Raw genomic sequence first — 14575 nt, 5'->3', positions numbered from 1 at the left:
GCGAAAACCCCCCCCCCCCCCCAAGGGGGATGGCCACGCCGCAATCCCTTCTTCTCCATTCTCCTCTTGGGATCTTGGGCATGTACACACACACACGCGCCCGGCGTGAGTTTAAGCTACTGGGTCTGGGACTTGAACCGTGGTCGGCTACATGGGAGTTCAGTGACATAGCCATTATGCTAACTGCTGTTTCCTATGCCCAGTTTTTATGTTGGACTGAGAATTGAATCTGGGCATTTCATGTGGTCCCATCCTGCAAAGCACAGCATCTAAGCAGCATGTGCGACCATGTCTGGGCTCAGACTTGAGTTTTGTAGCTAAAATTATATCAGTGGTAGTTCAGTCTACATAAATTACCTTGAAAACATCTTTTAGCTTATGTTCATTTATTAAGTAGAATTCATCATTACATATTTTTTATACGTATAAATAAGAAATTTTGCAATTTGCTAATCTAGTTTTTTTTCTTTTCTTTTGAAGAGGTTTTTGCTATAGGGGGAGTGCACTCGCCAGAAAGACAGAGAGAGACGGAGAGACAGAAAGCGAGAAATCACCCCCCAGAGGGGATGGCCACGCTGCAATCCCTTCTCCTCCATTCTCCTCTCGGGATCTTGGGCACGCATGCACACGCGCCCAGCGTGAGTTTAAGCCTCTGGGTCCGGAACTTGAACCGCGGTTGACTACGTGGGAGTCCAGCGGCATAGCCATTGCACTAACTGCTGGTCCCCATTTTTTATCTTTTTTAATGAGAGAATATGTGAGAGGGAGAGAGGGTTGGGGGTGGTGGTGAAACGAGATATAGATATTTTTGATAGGGTCTTTCCATGTTATGATATTCCTACCCTAGCCTCCCAGTTGGTGAGTGCTACAGGCATGTACCACCATGCCTGACCTGTTTGAGGCTGGGTTGGGAACCAAACCTGGGCCCCTCATGCAGCCTAAGCCATCTTGCATTGGCACCTTCCACTATCTCCACGTGGGCCTGGTAATGTAGCTCTTATATGGTTTTAGTGTCTCTTCCTTTTACCAAGATTAGTCTTTACTGGTTTTCTGATGTAAATTAAAATATTATTTTTACTTAACAGTGGTTGGTTCTGCACGTGCACGGCCTAGTCAGCTTCCTGAACAGTCTTCTTCTGCACAACAGAATGGTAGTGTTTCAGATATATCTCCAGTTCAAGCTGCAAAAAAGGAATTTGGACCCCCTTGTATGTAAATTATGTATCAAGGATTCAGTCATTATAAGCATACATGTATTCTCTCTTGGTCATTCTTACAAATCCCTGAATGATAATCTCATTACAAACTTGACTGCACATTTCCTTTTATCACTGTGGAAAATTAAATTTTTTTCTTACTAGTTTAGTGTTTTAATTGGGTATTTTAATATATATATATATATTAGAAGGAAAAAAATTTTTTGTAATTATAAAATTATAACAATATCAGTTGCTTTGAATTTAAAATTCTAGCCAGATAGTACTTTGTCGATGTTACAGAAGAAAGTCTGTGTTTCTTGATCCCTTCACCTCAAAGATCTGTGATTCTAAACCAAGAGATGACATGTATCAATATATTTGAGTCATTTCTATTGACTCTCATTTGTATATTGTCCTGTTCCTAGTTTTATTAAAGCAGCTCATAAGTAAATCTCACATGGTCGTTATAGGCATGCTTTGTCACTGTGTACTTTTTTTTTGTATATGTGAAATTACACATAAACTTTTTATGTATAAATACAGTACTCTAAAAATGAAAATTAGACTTCTACAGCTGATCTTTTTCTTCTAGCACGTCGAAAATCTAATTGTGTGAAAGAAGTTGAAAAATTACAAGAAAAGCGAGAAAAAAGGAGACTGCAACAACAAGAACTTAGAGAAAAAAGAGCCCAGGTTTGTAACAAACACTTTTTACTTATATACCAACCAAAGACTAAACTATATCAGAGAAAGTGATTTGTGGAAAGAGGTTTTGATTTAGAGAATTTAGACAATTCCTTAAATTAAAAATACATAAAGAACATTCAATAGAACTATTCCATAAGTCGACATTGAGGAATAATTTACATTTGTGAAAATAAGTTGCCATACAGATTTTTATTACATATGCTTTTCATGTTTTAGTATGTGTCAGCCCCAGATTTAGTCCTATTTTTAATAAAAAGCCATTGTGTTACAAAATTCTAATTACATATTATAATAGTCAAAACTAATAGGTGTTTGATTTTTAAAAGATGTAAAAAAATTTTTTTAATGATGTAGAAAAAAGAATATTTGGAAAAATATTCAGTTAAGTTCGATGATTATACTATAAATTTTCTTTTAGTTATGTTCAACTTGTCATAACAGAAGAAGAAATTTTTTTGTTTCAATTTATACTATTGATAGATACTGAGTGGCTTTCTATTGTGTCCCTCTCATTCCTTTCTGATGGTAGCAAAATTGTTTAATAACAATGTAAATATTGCATAAATAACTGCTTAATTTATCCCTGTACAGGTTTTCACATGTTAGAAATTTTGTTATTGTGCATGTCATTCCTCCATTATGTTTGCATTGTATCAACTATATCCTCAGAACTCATATTCTGTGATAAACATCAGAGTTGTTTATCAGTAGTATATTCAGATGCCCTTAAACACATTGAACTACCACTTCAGATGTGCTGTGAATTTGTGGGCCCAGTGTAACGTTTAACCTGAATACATCAGCTTATATCTGATTGACCTGAGAATAACCAGTTGCAATAAACAGATTAACTAGTGATAGTTAGGACAGATGCCACCTGGTGTTTCCTGTAGGTACTTCATAATACTGACACATCTCTGTGATTTCTTCTTGCTTTATAGTCTGCTTCTCAGTTGACATAGTTGGTATTATTTCCTAGAAGGTTTGCTGAAAGTAGATTTTGTTAGCAGTTTTGAAATTTAGTTACATTCAAAGCAAATCTGAAGATGATGTGTTAAAAAAAAACTGCATAGAATGTCCAGGAATTTATTATTCATGGCTTAGAGAGGCTATTGACTTTTACTGTATGTAACTTAATCTGAATTTTCTCATTTTTGAACCAAAAAAGTAAATTGCAGTTAGCATTTAATAATTCAAATTTTAAATATTTTTAAAAAGTATCTTGTTTACAATTCCTTTAAATTTTGTGTCCTGTCAATTTGTGTCCTCTGTACTTTCATACATGCCTTAGTTTTTTTTTTTTAAGAGGGTCAATAAAAATAAATAAATGTAAGTGAATTCATATTTCTACTTTGCTAGAACACCTATTTAAGAAATGAGAACAATCTGATTAACTGAATTTTTTTATAATTTCAACTTTTCTAGAGTTCTTTACCAGTGTTTTAGATGAGTGCTATTGTTCCTCAGCTCCATTTTCTAGGATAATTAAGGTATACTGGGTGGATTGTTTAAGTTGGTAATGAGTGACTTTAATGAGGAATCAGGTTTCTAGTTAGCAGGATTTCTGCAGACTTAAAGAAGTATGTGACAGATTTAAAGAAACTGTATGATAGCTTCAGTTTGGGTTTCGGCTCGGTTTTGACAAATGACAATCTATTTTCCTTTTAATTTTTAAACTACATATAGCATAAATGCAGCAAGTACCACATAATAGTAATTAAAATAAATGGTGATTCTCTTTGTCTTCTAATAGGATGTTGATGCTACAAACCCAAATTATGAAATTATGTGTATGATCAGAGACTTTAGAGGAAGTTTGGATTATAGGCCTTTAACAACAGCAGATCCGGTAAGTTTGTAAACCATTGCGCTGGGACTTTTTATACTCTTTAAACATGCTTGAGGGCCAGCCCATTGTGAGGTGGGTAAGGGACCTGAATCCCACATGGCCAGCTTTGTGGTTTGATTCCCAGACTAGGCATCTTGAAAAACATTCTGGGTGTGTATACTTTATGTCTCGAAAATCCAAAAGGAGAGTGAAATGGGGGAGAAGAGACTGAAGTGTGACTGTTCCCCTATTGGGGTGGGTGCTTTCTCACTTTCCCTTTCCCTCTCTGTCTTTCTCTGATGAATGCCTGTGCCCTCTGGTAATTAAAAAAAAGAAAAGAAAAAAAACATTTTTGATACCCATTAAATTCATATTCTATCTAGCTATATAGTTTTTCCTTTCCCATGGGTGCTCATTCCTTGTATAAAAAAAAATCAAGAAATTGTTCACTTATTTATGCTCATCTTCTATAATTTACACATTGGAGATGCTGCCTACAGAGATGTTTTCTTCAAAGCAAAGCCTTCCTGTCTTTGAAATGGTAAAGCAACAATTAAAGGACCAATGTCAGAAGACCCAGTGTCCTTTCTGACCATCGTTTATATATATATATATATATTTTTTTTTTTTGGAGAGGGTTTTGCTATAGGATGCATGCACTCGCCAGACAGAGAGAGAGAGACAGAAAGCAAGAAATCATCCCCCAGGGGGGATGGTCACGCCGCAGTCCCTTCTCCTCCATTCTCCTCTCGGGATCTTGGGCATGCACGCACACACGCCCGGCATGAGTTTTAAGCCACCAGGTCCGGGATGCGAACCGTGGTTGACTACGTGGAAGTCCAGCGACATAACCATTACGCCAACTGCTGGTTCCCACCATCGTTTATATTTTGATTTCAGTTCTAAGCTTTTTTCCTTTTTGGCTTGGATTTTTGATCTTGCCATTCCAGTTTAACTATTAGTTAACTTGTTATTTTTAAACAAATATTATTCTGGAGCAGTAAGTTGTCATTGTTGAGGACCACAGTAGACCAGAAATCTAGTTCTTGAAAAATATTCTGCTGTCTTATTACTCAGTTCCTTTTCCTCATGAAGAATGAGAACTTATTGGACAGGGAATACTTTTGTGAGTAATTGGTAATTATGAAAAATAATCCATCTGATCTAGTATGTACAGGTTACCAGAAATAATTTGTGTTAGGTGTACTATCAAAATATAAGACTTTATAGAATTATTGTTCATGACATTTGTACTCCATGTATTTTAGGTCTTAGAGTCCTTTGTTTTTTTCATTCATTAACTACATCTGAGCTCATGCATTAGAAGAGGAATTGGCAAACTTTCTAGAAGGGTCCAGATAGTTAATATTTTTGGCTTTCAGTCCCTACTTTTTGTTATTATTATTAAAAGGAGGTATGTATTAGGAACATATGAAAAATATTCGTACATAAAAATTGACATACTTATAATATCATTCAAATTATGTTGCCAGTAATCTGAGAGTCCTGTTTTTAGCCTGTAGTTATCTATGCCAACAACTGTCCCTGTAATCGACCTGAAAATAAGACACATGGTAGAACAGGAATTTTTATTTTTGTTCCATACAGCACATTTTACGTGAAAAAGGCTGGGGCCAGCTAGGTGGCATGTTGGTTAAGGAGGCTGGATACCACCTGGCCAACTGTGCAGTTGAGTCCCAGACCCAGCATCTTTAAAAACATGCCTGGCACAGGTGTGGGCATGCCCAAACTCCCAAGAAGAGAATTGAAGAGGGGGGATTGTGGCGTGGCCATTCACTCTGGGAAGTGCTTTCTCACTTTCTTTCTTTCTCTCTCTGTCTCTCTCTGGCAAACGTATATGCCCTATAGCAAACTTAAAATAAATAAATAAATAAAAATAAAGTGAATAAGGCAACTTCTTAACATGAACTCAGCTAATACTACTGGAACAGTAATACCCTCTACAAAATTATTTTCCAAGGTATGCTTTACCAAATAACAAAATAAGCACGTTTCCATTACCCTGAAAATTTTAGAAATAATTATGTCTGACTCTGATGAAAATTTGTGTGGGCTAATTTGTTCTTTAAGCTTAAGTGTCATATTTATACTATGTATAAATTTTTAAAACCCTTGGAGGAAATATTACCTAGTTTACTTTTCAGTCTTATACATACTACTGATAATAACTGAAATAAAATATTTTTGATTTTTAGATTGATGAACATAGGATATGTGTTTGTGTAAGAAAACGACCACTGAATAAAAAAGGTATGATGATTAATGACTTATAATAAAAGGTAGATTTTATCTTATTTGCAATATATTTTGACAATAGCAAAAATCAAATTGTTTGAAAAAATTAAATGGTAATCATTTCCATTCATTTGTAGAAAACTGTTAAACAGATTTCTGTGGCTAGACCTGTTGGTTCATTATTCTGATGTGAATTGCTGTTCTTGGTTCTTGCTCTACAATTTTTACTTTGTTTTTGAAATGGTCTTATTAAATGGTATATTTATAGGATATTATCTCTATACTTAATAGATACTTACTTTTATCTAAATTCTTAGTACTTAAGAGAATTTTTGTATATTAATTCAAATGCTATGAAAATTACCAGGCATTGATTTTCATTTGTTCTTTTAGAAACTCAAATGAAAGATCTTGATGTAATCACAATCCCTAGTAAAGATGTTGTGATGGTACATGAACCAAAACAGAAAGTAGATTTAACAAGGTACCTAGAAAACCAAACATTTCGTTTTGATTATGCCTTTGATGACTCAGCTCCTAATGAAATGGTTTACAGGTAGGTAAATTTATTTTAAATCAGAATTTTGTTTCAGTATGTTTGTTCATCACCACCCTGAAACTTACATTTATCTTGGCATAATCTTCCAAAGGTGTAATTTGCTTTTTCTGAGTTTTAACAAATAAAATGTAATAAATTTGTGTGGGCTGAGGGATATTAATACTGTAATGAATACTAATACTTTTTTAAAAAAGAATTATTTTGTTTAACTTTATTTGTTTGTTTGTTTGTTTTAATTTGACCAGAAAGGGACACAGAGAGAGAGAGAAAGTAAGAAAGCAAGCCTCCAGGTGTGGGGCTCACCCTCAGTCTGCCATGTAGGAGTTGAGTGCCCTTACCTACCACGCCACCTGCTGTCCCCCCCCTTTTTTTTTTTAAGAATTATTTTGTTTAACTTTATTTCTTATTTATTTTAATTTGACCATGAATACTAATACTTTTTATTGTTCCCCAAAAGTCAGTTTTGTTAATTAAAATATTATATATTAGGTCATCGGAAAAGTCATGACATAATTTTCTATGCAAAAATGCATCATGACTTTTCTGACAACCCAGTACATATCACAAACACCTCATGTATATGGAGAAGAAATTTATGGATCATGTTAGCATAATGTATAGGAAATGTTAACTTAACCTATAGGAATGGGATGTGGTAGAAAAAGGACTTAAAATTTTTGTGTTTTAATCTCTGTACTAGTAAAGAAATTTAAAATACCCGTTAACACATCAGTCATGAATTTGTCTAAATCTTCACTGATCACATACTACACTTAGGGTTAAAAAAGTTCTATAAATTGGCCAACCACAATGGCATAGCAGTAACATACCACTCAGTGAGGTCTTACGGGAAGGTATAGGTTCACATCTGGAAGCCTCCTTGAGCATGCTAGGTGTGCATATGCATGCCTATGATCCTACTGCTGAGACCGAGGGTAGGATTAGAGTGAAGACCCTGTTGAAGGTGGACCTCTTCCTTCCTCTCTTTTTCTTTCACTCACTCTCTGTATTCCCCTCTCATGGAAGAAATAAGTAATTTATTTTTAGAGTGTTGTAAATCTGTTTATATTTGTCTCATTTTTATCATCTTTAAGCTTAAGGATAGTTTAACAGGGACCAGAAGATGGCATGGTGGTTTGAGGCACTGGCCTCCCACATGATTGACTACAGTTCAAGTCCTGGTCCTGGTAACTTGCTTTCTCACATTCCCTTTCTCTTTCTCTCTCTGGTCAATTTAAAAAAGAATAATTCTTTTTAAAAAAGAAAAATTTTACTGCAGAAGTTCTTATATGTTATATATATATTTAACTTATACACTATTCAAACGTAGGAGTATTATACTTGTTATCCCAACTTTATGCCACTTTCATTCTAGTAGCATTGTTGATTTAGTGTAGAACTGTTTTGTAATTACTCAAATGCTATGTTCTGTTGCCTTTTATTTTATAAAAGTGACTGGAAAACGGAAGATAAAAGTTAATAGTAATCCTGACAATTGAAAACATTACAAATAAAATACTGTTGAGACCAACTTCATTGACCTTAAGCCAGTAAACTGGAAATTCATTTATAAAGAAGATATGAATGGTAGAGAGAGATACAATAGTTTTCAAAATCAATTTATTGTCAGAAAAGTCATGATGCATTTTTGCATTTCACATCAAAAATATGTCATGACTTTTCTGACAACCAAATAAGTAAAGGTGTGTTTCTCTGTATACAATGGATGTAATAAAATTATGTCATCCTGTATTTATGCTTCTTAACTGTACCCATATTTATACTTATCCTCTGTCCCTTATACTTAACTTTTATGGATTGAGGAGTTACACTTTTTTTTGTCTAATCACTCTGTAGACTGTATTTTAGAGTTGTGTGACCAGAACTGTTTGCCTTAGGCAATAACAAACAAAAGCCAATAGAGAGATATCCAGTGTTCCAATTGCAGATTTATTATCCGTCATATTTTTTAGTGCTGTTCTCAGTGAAGAAGTATTTCTTATTTCTGCCTACTTTTTATTTTAACTCTAGTAATGGATTATGCCAGTAAATTTGAAAAATACTAGGTCATCAGGAAAGTCATGATGTATTTTTCTGTTTTCTATGTATAAATGTGTCATGACTTTCTTGATTAGTCAGTAGTCCAAGCCATAATATTTAGGCATCATTTGCCTGGATCAAAACGACCAACTCAGAATTCAGAGTCTTGTAAGCATAATTTATATTCTTTCCCCTTAATTATAAATTATTTGTCTACAAGGGATCAACAGGTGGCAAGGTGGTTAGGATGCTAGACTACCACATAGCCAATCAGTTGGAGTCCCAGATGCACGTGCGTGCATGTGTGCGTGCATGCCCAAAATCCTGAGAGGAGAATGGAGGAGAAGGGATTGCAGCATGTTAGCCCCCCTCCTGGTTGATTCTTACTTTCCTTCTCTCTTCACAAGTGCACACACACTCTATGGCAAAAACCTAAAAACAAATAAATTACTTATTGATAAAGTAGTTATTTTTCTACATATTTATCTAAAGGCGTTTTCATAGTTTTTTTTTTTCCACTTGCTTTTGTCTGTTGAGATTACCTTTGGATTCTGTTTCTTTTGAAATTGTAATTGATACTTTATTTTTATTGTACATGCATCATTATTGTGACTATTCTTATGTAATTATTGCTTGAAATTGTGGGGTTTTTTTTTTTTGGAGGGGTTTTTTGCTATAGGGTGCATGTGCTCGCCAGACAGACAGAGAGAGACAGAAAGACAGAACGCGAGAAATCACCCCCCAGGGGGGATGGCCACGCTGCAATCCCTTCTCTTCCATTCTCCTCTCAGGATCTTGGACACGCACACACACGCACCCGGCATGAGTTTTAAGCCACCGGGTCTGGGATGCGAACTGTGGTCGACTACGTGGGAGTCCAGTGACATAGCCATTACGCTAACTGCTGGTCCCGAAATTGTGTTTTAAATAGCTTTATACAATCCCTAGTTAGCTTTCTTTTTAAAAAATTTTTAACAAACCAAATTTAGGATACAGTTATTTAACATTTTTTAAGTTGAACTTTTGTTTAAAATCTGACTATTGGTCAGATGTTAGTATAGTAGTATCACAACACTGTGTATCGTACTGGACTCATGTGGGAGAGTCTCAGCTTTGCATCCCCAGGCCTTCTGTACATGCTGGATGTGTGTGCACATACCCATGATCTGGGTTGACTGAGGCTTAGGGTAGATTAGTCTGGATGCCTTTTGGGGGGGGTGTTTATTTCTCTCTCTCTCTTTGTCATGGAAGAAATAAACTTTTAAAAAATGTGCATTAAAGTTTACTTACTAATAAAATGAACTCTTCATTACTTGATAGTACTTTCATTTAAGTCAAATATTTGTAACATGTTCTGACAGATGTATTTTATTTTTAAGGTTTACTGCTAGACCACTAGTAGAAACCATATTTGAAAGGGGAATGGCTACATGCTTTGCTTATGGGCAGACTGGAAGTGGAAAAACTCATGTAAGTCATTCATAAGTTACAACTTGGTATGAAGGAATGGTTTCTTTTCTGTACAGCTTAATTCTACAACCTAAATTCTTAGCACTTACTTCTAAATAATGTCTATTCTTTCCTTTATTTTCTCTTTAAAATATAGACTATGGGTGGTGACTTTTCAGGAAAGAACCAAGATTGTTCTAAAGGAATTTATGCATTAGCAGGTAACTTTTTTTTTGCATATATATAATTTTTAACATTCTTGAATATTATTCAGGTGCCTTTGATTGAAATCAAGCTTTAAAGTATTGTACAATAACTTTAGTGCTATACTTATTGTATATTATACCAATTACAGGTTATCAAATTGCTTGAAAAGAATTGTCATATTAAACATTTGGGGGCAGAAATCTTGATTATATTTGTGTCAATGTAATCTGGAACATTGTTAGGGATTAGTATTAATTCTTGAATGACTGAATTGCAAAAAGCCTCTGTTTGGCAGTTATGAGAATAACCTTATTAATACTACTTTTGAAAAATCGATATTCACTTAATCTTTGTGTTTATTATTTCATACTATCATCCTAGGTAAAGATTAACCGATTCCTCTAAAAGTAGAATAATTACTTTATAAAAATAGTATTTGTTGCTTCTTAACAATTTAAGAAATTTAATGAGATTTAATGACATTCTTGACAGCTCGAGATGTCTTTTTGATGCTAAAGAAGCCAAATTATAAGAAGCTAGAACTTCAAGTATATGCAACCTTTTTTGAAATTTATAGTGGAAAGGTAAGTGTGAGTTTTTAAAAATTCTTTTCCTTTTTTTAGTTGCCAGAGGGCACATACACTGCCAAAGAGAGAGAGAGAGACATATACCCTAGTGAATATAGTCACACTGCAGTCTTTTTTCTCCATTTCTCCATCCTGTCAAGATTTTGGGCACAGGTGCCACACATACCCATCATGTTTTTCAAGTTGCCAGGGCCAAGGTTCAAACTGGTCACCTTGTGGGATGTAGCTCCCTGTGCTTAACTGCTTAACTGCTGTGCTAGTAGCTGTTCTTCATATTTTTAATTGTGATAAAATGTGCATGAAATAAAATTGATCATGTTAACCATTTTTAAGTGTACAGCTCAGTGACAGTAAGTATATTAACATTGTTGTGCAACTTTTACTGCCACAAACTTCTTATTTGTATTAGAATATTATGTTAGAATTTGTATTATGAGACTTTTAAAAAATGTCTTTTAAAACGCTTCAACTTTAATGTTAAGTGTTATGTTAATAATAGTTATTATTTTAATTTCTGGAATAATATTCAGACTGAGTGACTTATTTTTATGTAACTGATACTTTTTTTTAATTTATTTTCCAATTTGAATGTGATTTTTCATAGGTGTTTGACTTGCTAAATAGGAAAACAAAATTAAGAGTTCTAGAAGATGGGAAACAGCAAGTTCAAGTGGTGGGATTACAAGAACGGGAGGTCAAATGTGTTGAAGACGTACTGAAACTTATTGACATAGGCAACAGTTGCAGGTAAATCTCACTTTAATTAAAAGGCAAACTTTGGGAACCAGCAGTTAGCGTAATGGTTATGTCGCTGAACTCCCATGTAGTCGACCGCAGTTCACGTCCTGGACCCGGTGGCTTAAAACTCACACCGGGTGCATGTGCGTGCGTGCCCAAGATCCCGAGAGGAGGATGGAGGAGAAGGGCTTGCGGTGTGAACATCCCCCCTGCGGGGTGATTTCTCACTTTCTGTCTCTCTGTCTGGCGAGCGCACGCGCCCTATAGCGAAAAAACCTCTCAAAAAAAAAAAAAGGCAAACTTTAGTCTTAGGTACTTTGTGTAGGCATAAAAACAAAGCAGGGTGGGGCCAAATGGTGATATAGTGATAAAATTCTATGCTCTGCAAGGCATACATGGTAAGGTTCTGGGTTTGCATCTGTAGACCTCCCTGAATATGTCAGGTATGTGGACTGGCTGAAGCTGGGGGTGAGTCTCTGCATCAGGACCCTGTTAGGGATGCTATTTCTCTATTTTTCTCTCTGTTTCTCTCTACCTTCTAGCTCACTTACAGAAGAAATGAAAAAATAACTTTTTTAACATGTGAATTTAAGTGACATCTATTATTTTGTTATCACATTATACATATGTTAGAAGTATACAGATTTGGGACCAGCAGTTAGCGTAATAGCTATGTTGCTGAACTCCCAGGTAGTTGACCGCGGTTCAAGTCCCAGACCCGGTGGCTTAAACTCATGCCCGGCACATGTGCGTGTGTGCCCAAGATCCTGAGAGGAGAATGGAGGAGAAGGGATTGCCGCATGGCCACCCCTGCTGGGGGGTGGGGGGGAATGATTTTGTGCTTTCTATCTCTCTGTCTCTCTGTCTTTCTGGTGAGTGCATGCACCCTATAGCAAAAACCTCTCAAAAAAAAAAATATGCTGATTAAATTGTGTGAATCTGGTTATATTAGAGTGTCTCTTCTGTTGATGAAAACTGGCTTAATAGAGTTTTTGTGTTACATTTTTTTAAAAAATAAAAATATTATAATTCAAACATGTAAACTAAAGTTTTATATATCAGTATGTCCTTAATCACATTGTAGAACATCTGGTCAAACATCTGCAAATGCACATTCATCTCGGAGCCATGCAGTATTTCAGATTATTCTTAGAAGGAAAGGAAAACTACATGGCAAATTTTCCCTCATCGATTTGGCTGGAAATGAAAGAGGAGCTGACACTTTCAGCGCGGACAGGCAAACCAGGCTTGAAGGTGCTGAAATTAATAAAAGCCTTTTAGCACTCAAGGTAAATAAGATATATTTAATTCTGAAAGATTTACTTTTGACTTTACTGAGTACAAAATAATAGTTCATATTTTACCTAATAAGATAGGTTTTCAAAATTCAGTTGTTAATATTTACAGTTCAGATACTAGTGTACTATAAGAGATTTCCTTGCACACATTATTCATTCTTTTAGATGTGGTAAAGGATAGGAGTGGGACTGCTAATTCTGAGGATCCCTAGGTAATTTTCATATGGCCTTAATCAGGCATATTTTTTCTAGGAGGGCAAGGAACTACAGAATTAAGCTAAAAAATTCTTTCTAAGATAATGTAGAATGACTTTTGAAAAGTTCAACCAGGTTATATTTCTTTTTCCTAGCAAAGTAATGGTTGGAAGGATTACAATAAAGCATTCTGTGTGTGTGTGTGTGTGTGTGTGTGTGTGTGTGTTTTGAGTACTTTTAAAGCTGAATATTTTTACAGTTAGCCTACTGCTTGTAACTTATAAACACTAGTCTGAATTTCTGGAAATATCTTTGGAATAATGAAGTAGTTTTCCTTGTTTTTCATTCTCCTGAACTAGCATTAATGGGAACATCTTTATTATGCTGTAAAATTGTTAGTAGAATTTTCAGAGCTGATCAGATTTCAAATATTATTTAGAGTTATAGTAAGAGACCTTTAAAAATATGTTAAGATTACTCTTTATAAGAATGCCTAACCTGTGAGACTTGCTTTCTTAATTTTCAGGAGTGCATCAGAGCCTTAGGTAGAAATAAACCTCATACTCCTTTCCGAGCAAGTAAACTCACTCAGGTGTTAAGAGACTCATTCATAGGTGAAAACTCTCGTACCTGCATGGTAAGTTTCTGTTTGTTGTTTGTTTTGTTTTATTTATTTGCTTTGTTTTACTTGTTTTAATTTAATCCTGAAGGAACAACTACAGAACATCTATGGAAAATTATATATTAATGGCAATCATTTGACTCTTTTTCTGTTGGGTTGTGGGAAAAGTAAGTCATGGTGCATTTTTGCATAGAAAAATATGTCTTGACTTTTCTGACAGCCCCAATATCTAGTTAAAATGTGGCTCATACTAGTCTTTTAGAGAGGACTATATTGCATCTTTTATGTATTTTACTTACTTCAGCATCTGGGTCTTCTTGGGACTGTTTTGATTTCCTCTTTCCTTGAGTATGGGTCACACTTTTCAATTTCTTCATATGTCTATTAATTTTGTGTTATTTTTTATATATAGATACATGTGTATATATGTGTGTGTGTGTATGTGTGTGTAAAATGTATGGCTACTTTGTAGAGACTCTGGATTCTGTTACATTTTTCTTAAGATAGTATCGGCTTTTTGTTGTCTAAACGGAAGTTAGCTTGACAGAACTTATTCCAAACTCATATCTTCCCTATTATGGGCAGCAGCTGAAATTATTATCTTTACACCCAGCTATGTTTCTTGTTTGCCTTGTGTATGCCTTGCTCAAGAGTCAGCCAATGATTTGAGTGGTTATATGTAAAATTTGAGTTTCATTCTCTGTGGATCTCTGCCTTGTAGGACAAATTTAACTTTTCAGTTACTGTGGTTCCCAATCTAAAACCATGTCCTTCCGTTTCTTAACCAGTGACACTATAAGCTTTTAATCAAGTTGTAGTTATCCTGGGTGATAGCAGCAGGGCATACCCTCTGGAAAAAAAATTGCCTTTTTTTTTTTTTTTTTGAGAG

General features: G+C 35.0%; 1 protein-coding gene across 5 annotated transcripts in view; it reads left to right on the top strand.

Annotated features, from left to right (window-relative positions):
• Positions 1-14575, top strand: part of KIF2A (kinesin family member 2A) — a 44430-nt gene that overhangs the window by 5966 nt on the left and 23889 nt on the right. For 2 of the 5 annotated variants that reach the window (XM_006148325.3, XM_006148322.3), the window contains exons 4-14: positions 1086-1151; positions 1792-1892; positions 3661-3756; positions 5952-6006; positions 6385-6547; positions 9970-10060; positions 10197-10260; positions 10739-10830; positions 11438-11580; positions 12656-12860; positions 13591-13701. In XM_006148325.3, coding sequence (XP_006148387.1) covers positions 1086-1151; positions 1792-1892; positions 3661-3756; positions 5952-6006; positions 6385-6547; positions 9970-10060; positions 10197-10260; positions 10739-10830; positions 11438-11580; positions 12656-12860; positions 13591-13701 — 1187 coding nt within the window. Of the gene's footprint in view, positions 1-1085; positions 1209-1791; positions 1893-3660; positions 3757-5951; positions 6007-6384; positions 6548-9969; positions 10061-10196; positions 10261-10738; positions 10831-11437; positions 11581-12655; positions 12861-13590; positions 13702-14575 lie in introns of all 5 variants that reach the window. The other 3 variants (XM_006148323.3, XM_006148321.3, XM_006148324.3) reach the window with 2 other exon arrangements.

Source organism: Tupaia chinensis, unplaced genomic scaffold, assembly GCF_000334495.1.
Source record: "Tupaia chinensis unplaced genomic scaffold, TupChi_1.0 Scaffold000232_1, whole genome shotgun sequence".
NCBI lineage: Eukaryota > Metazoa > Chordata > Mammalia > Scandentia > Tupaiidae > Tupaia > Tupaia belangeri.
Note: the sequence above shows the minus strand (reverse complement) of the source record. Positions and strands in the feature narration are given on the sequence as shown.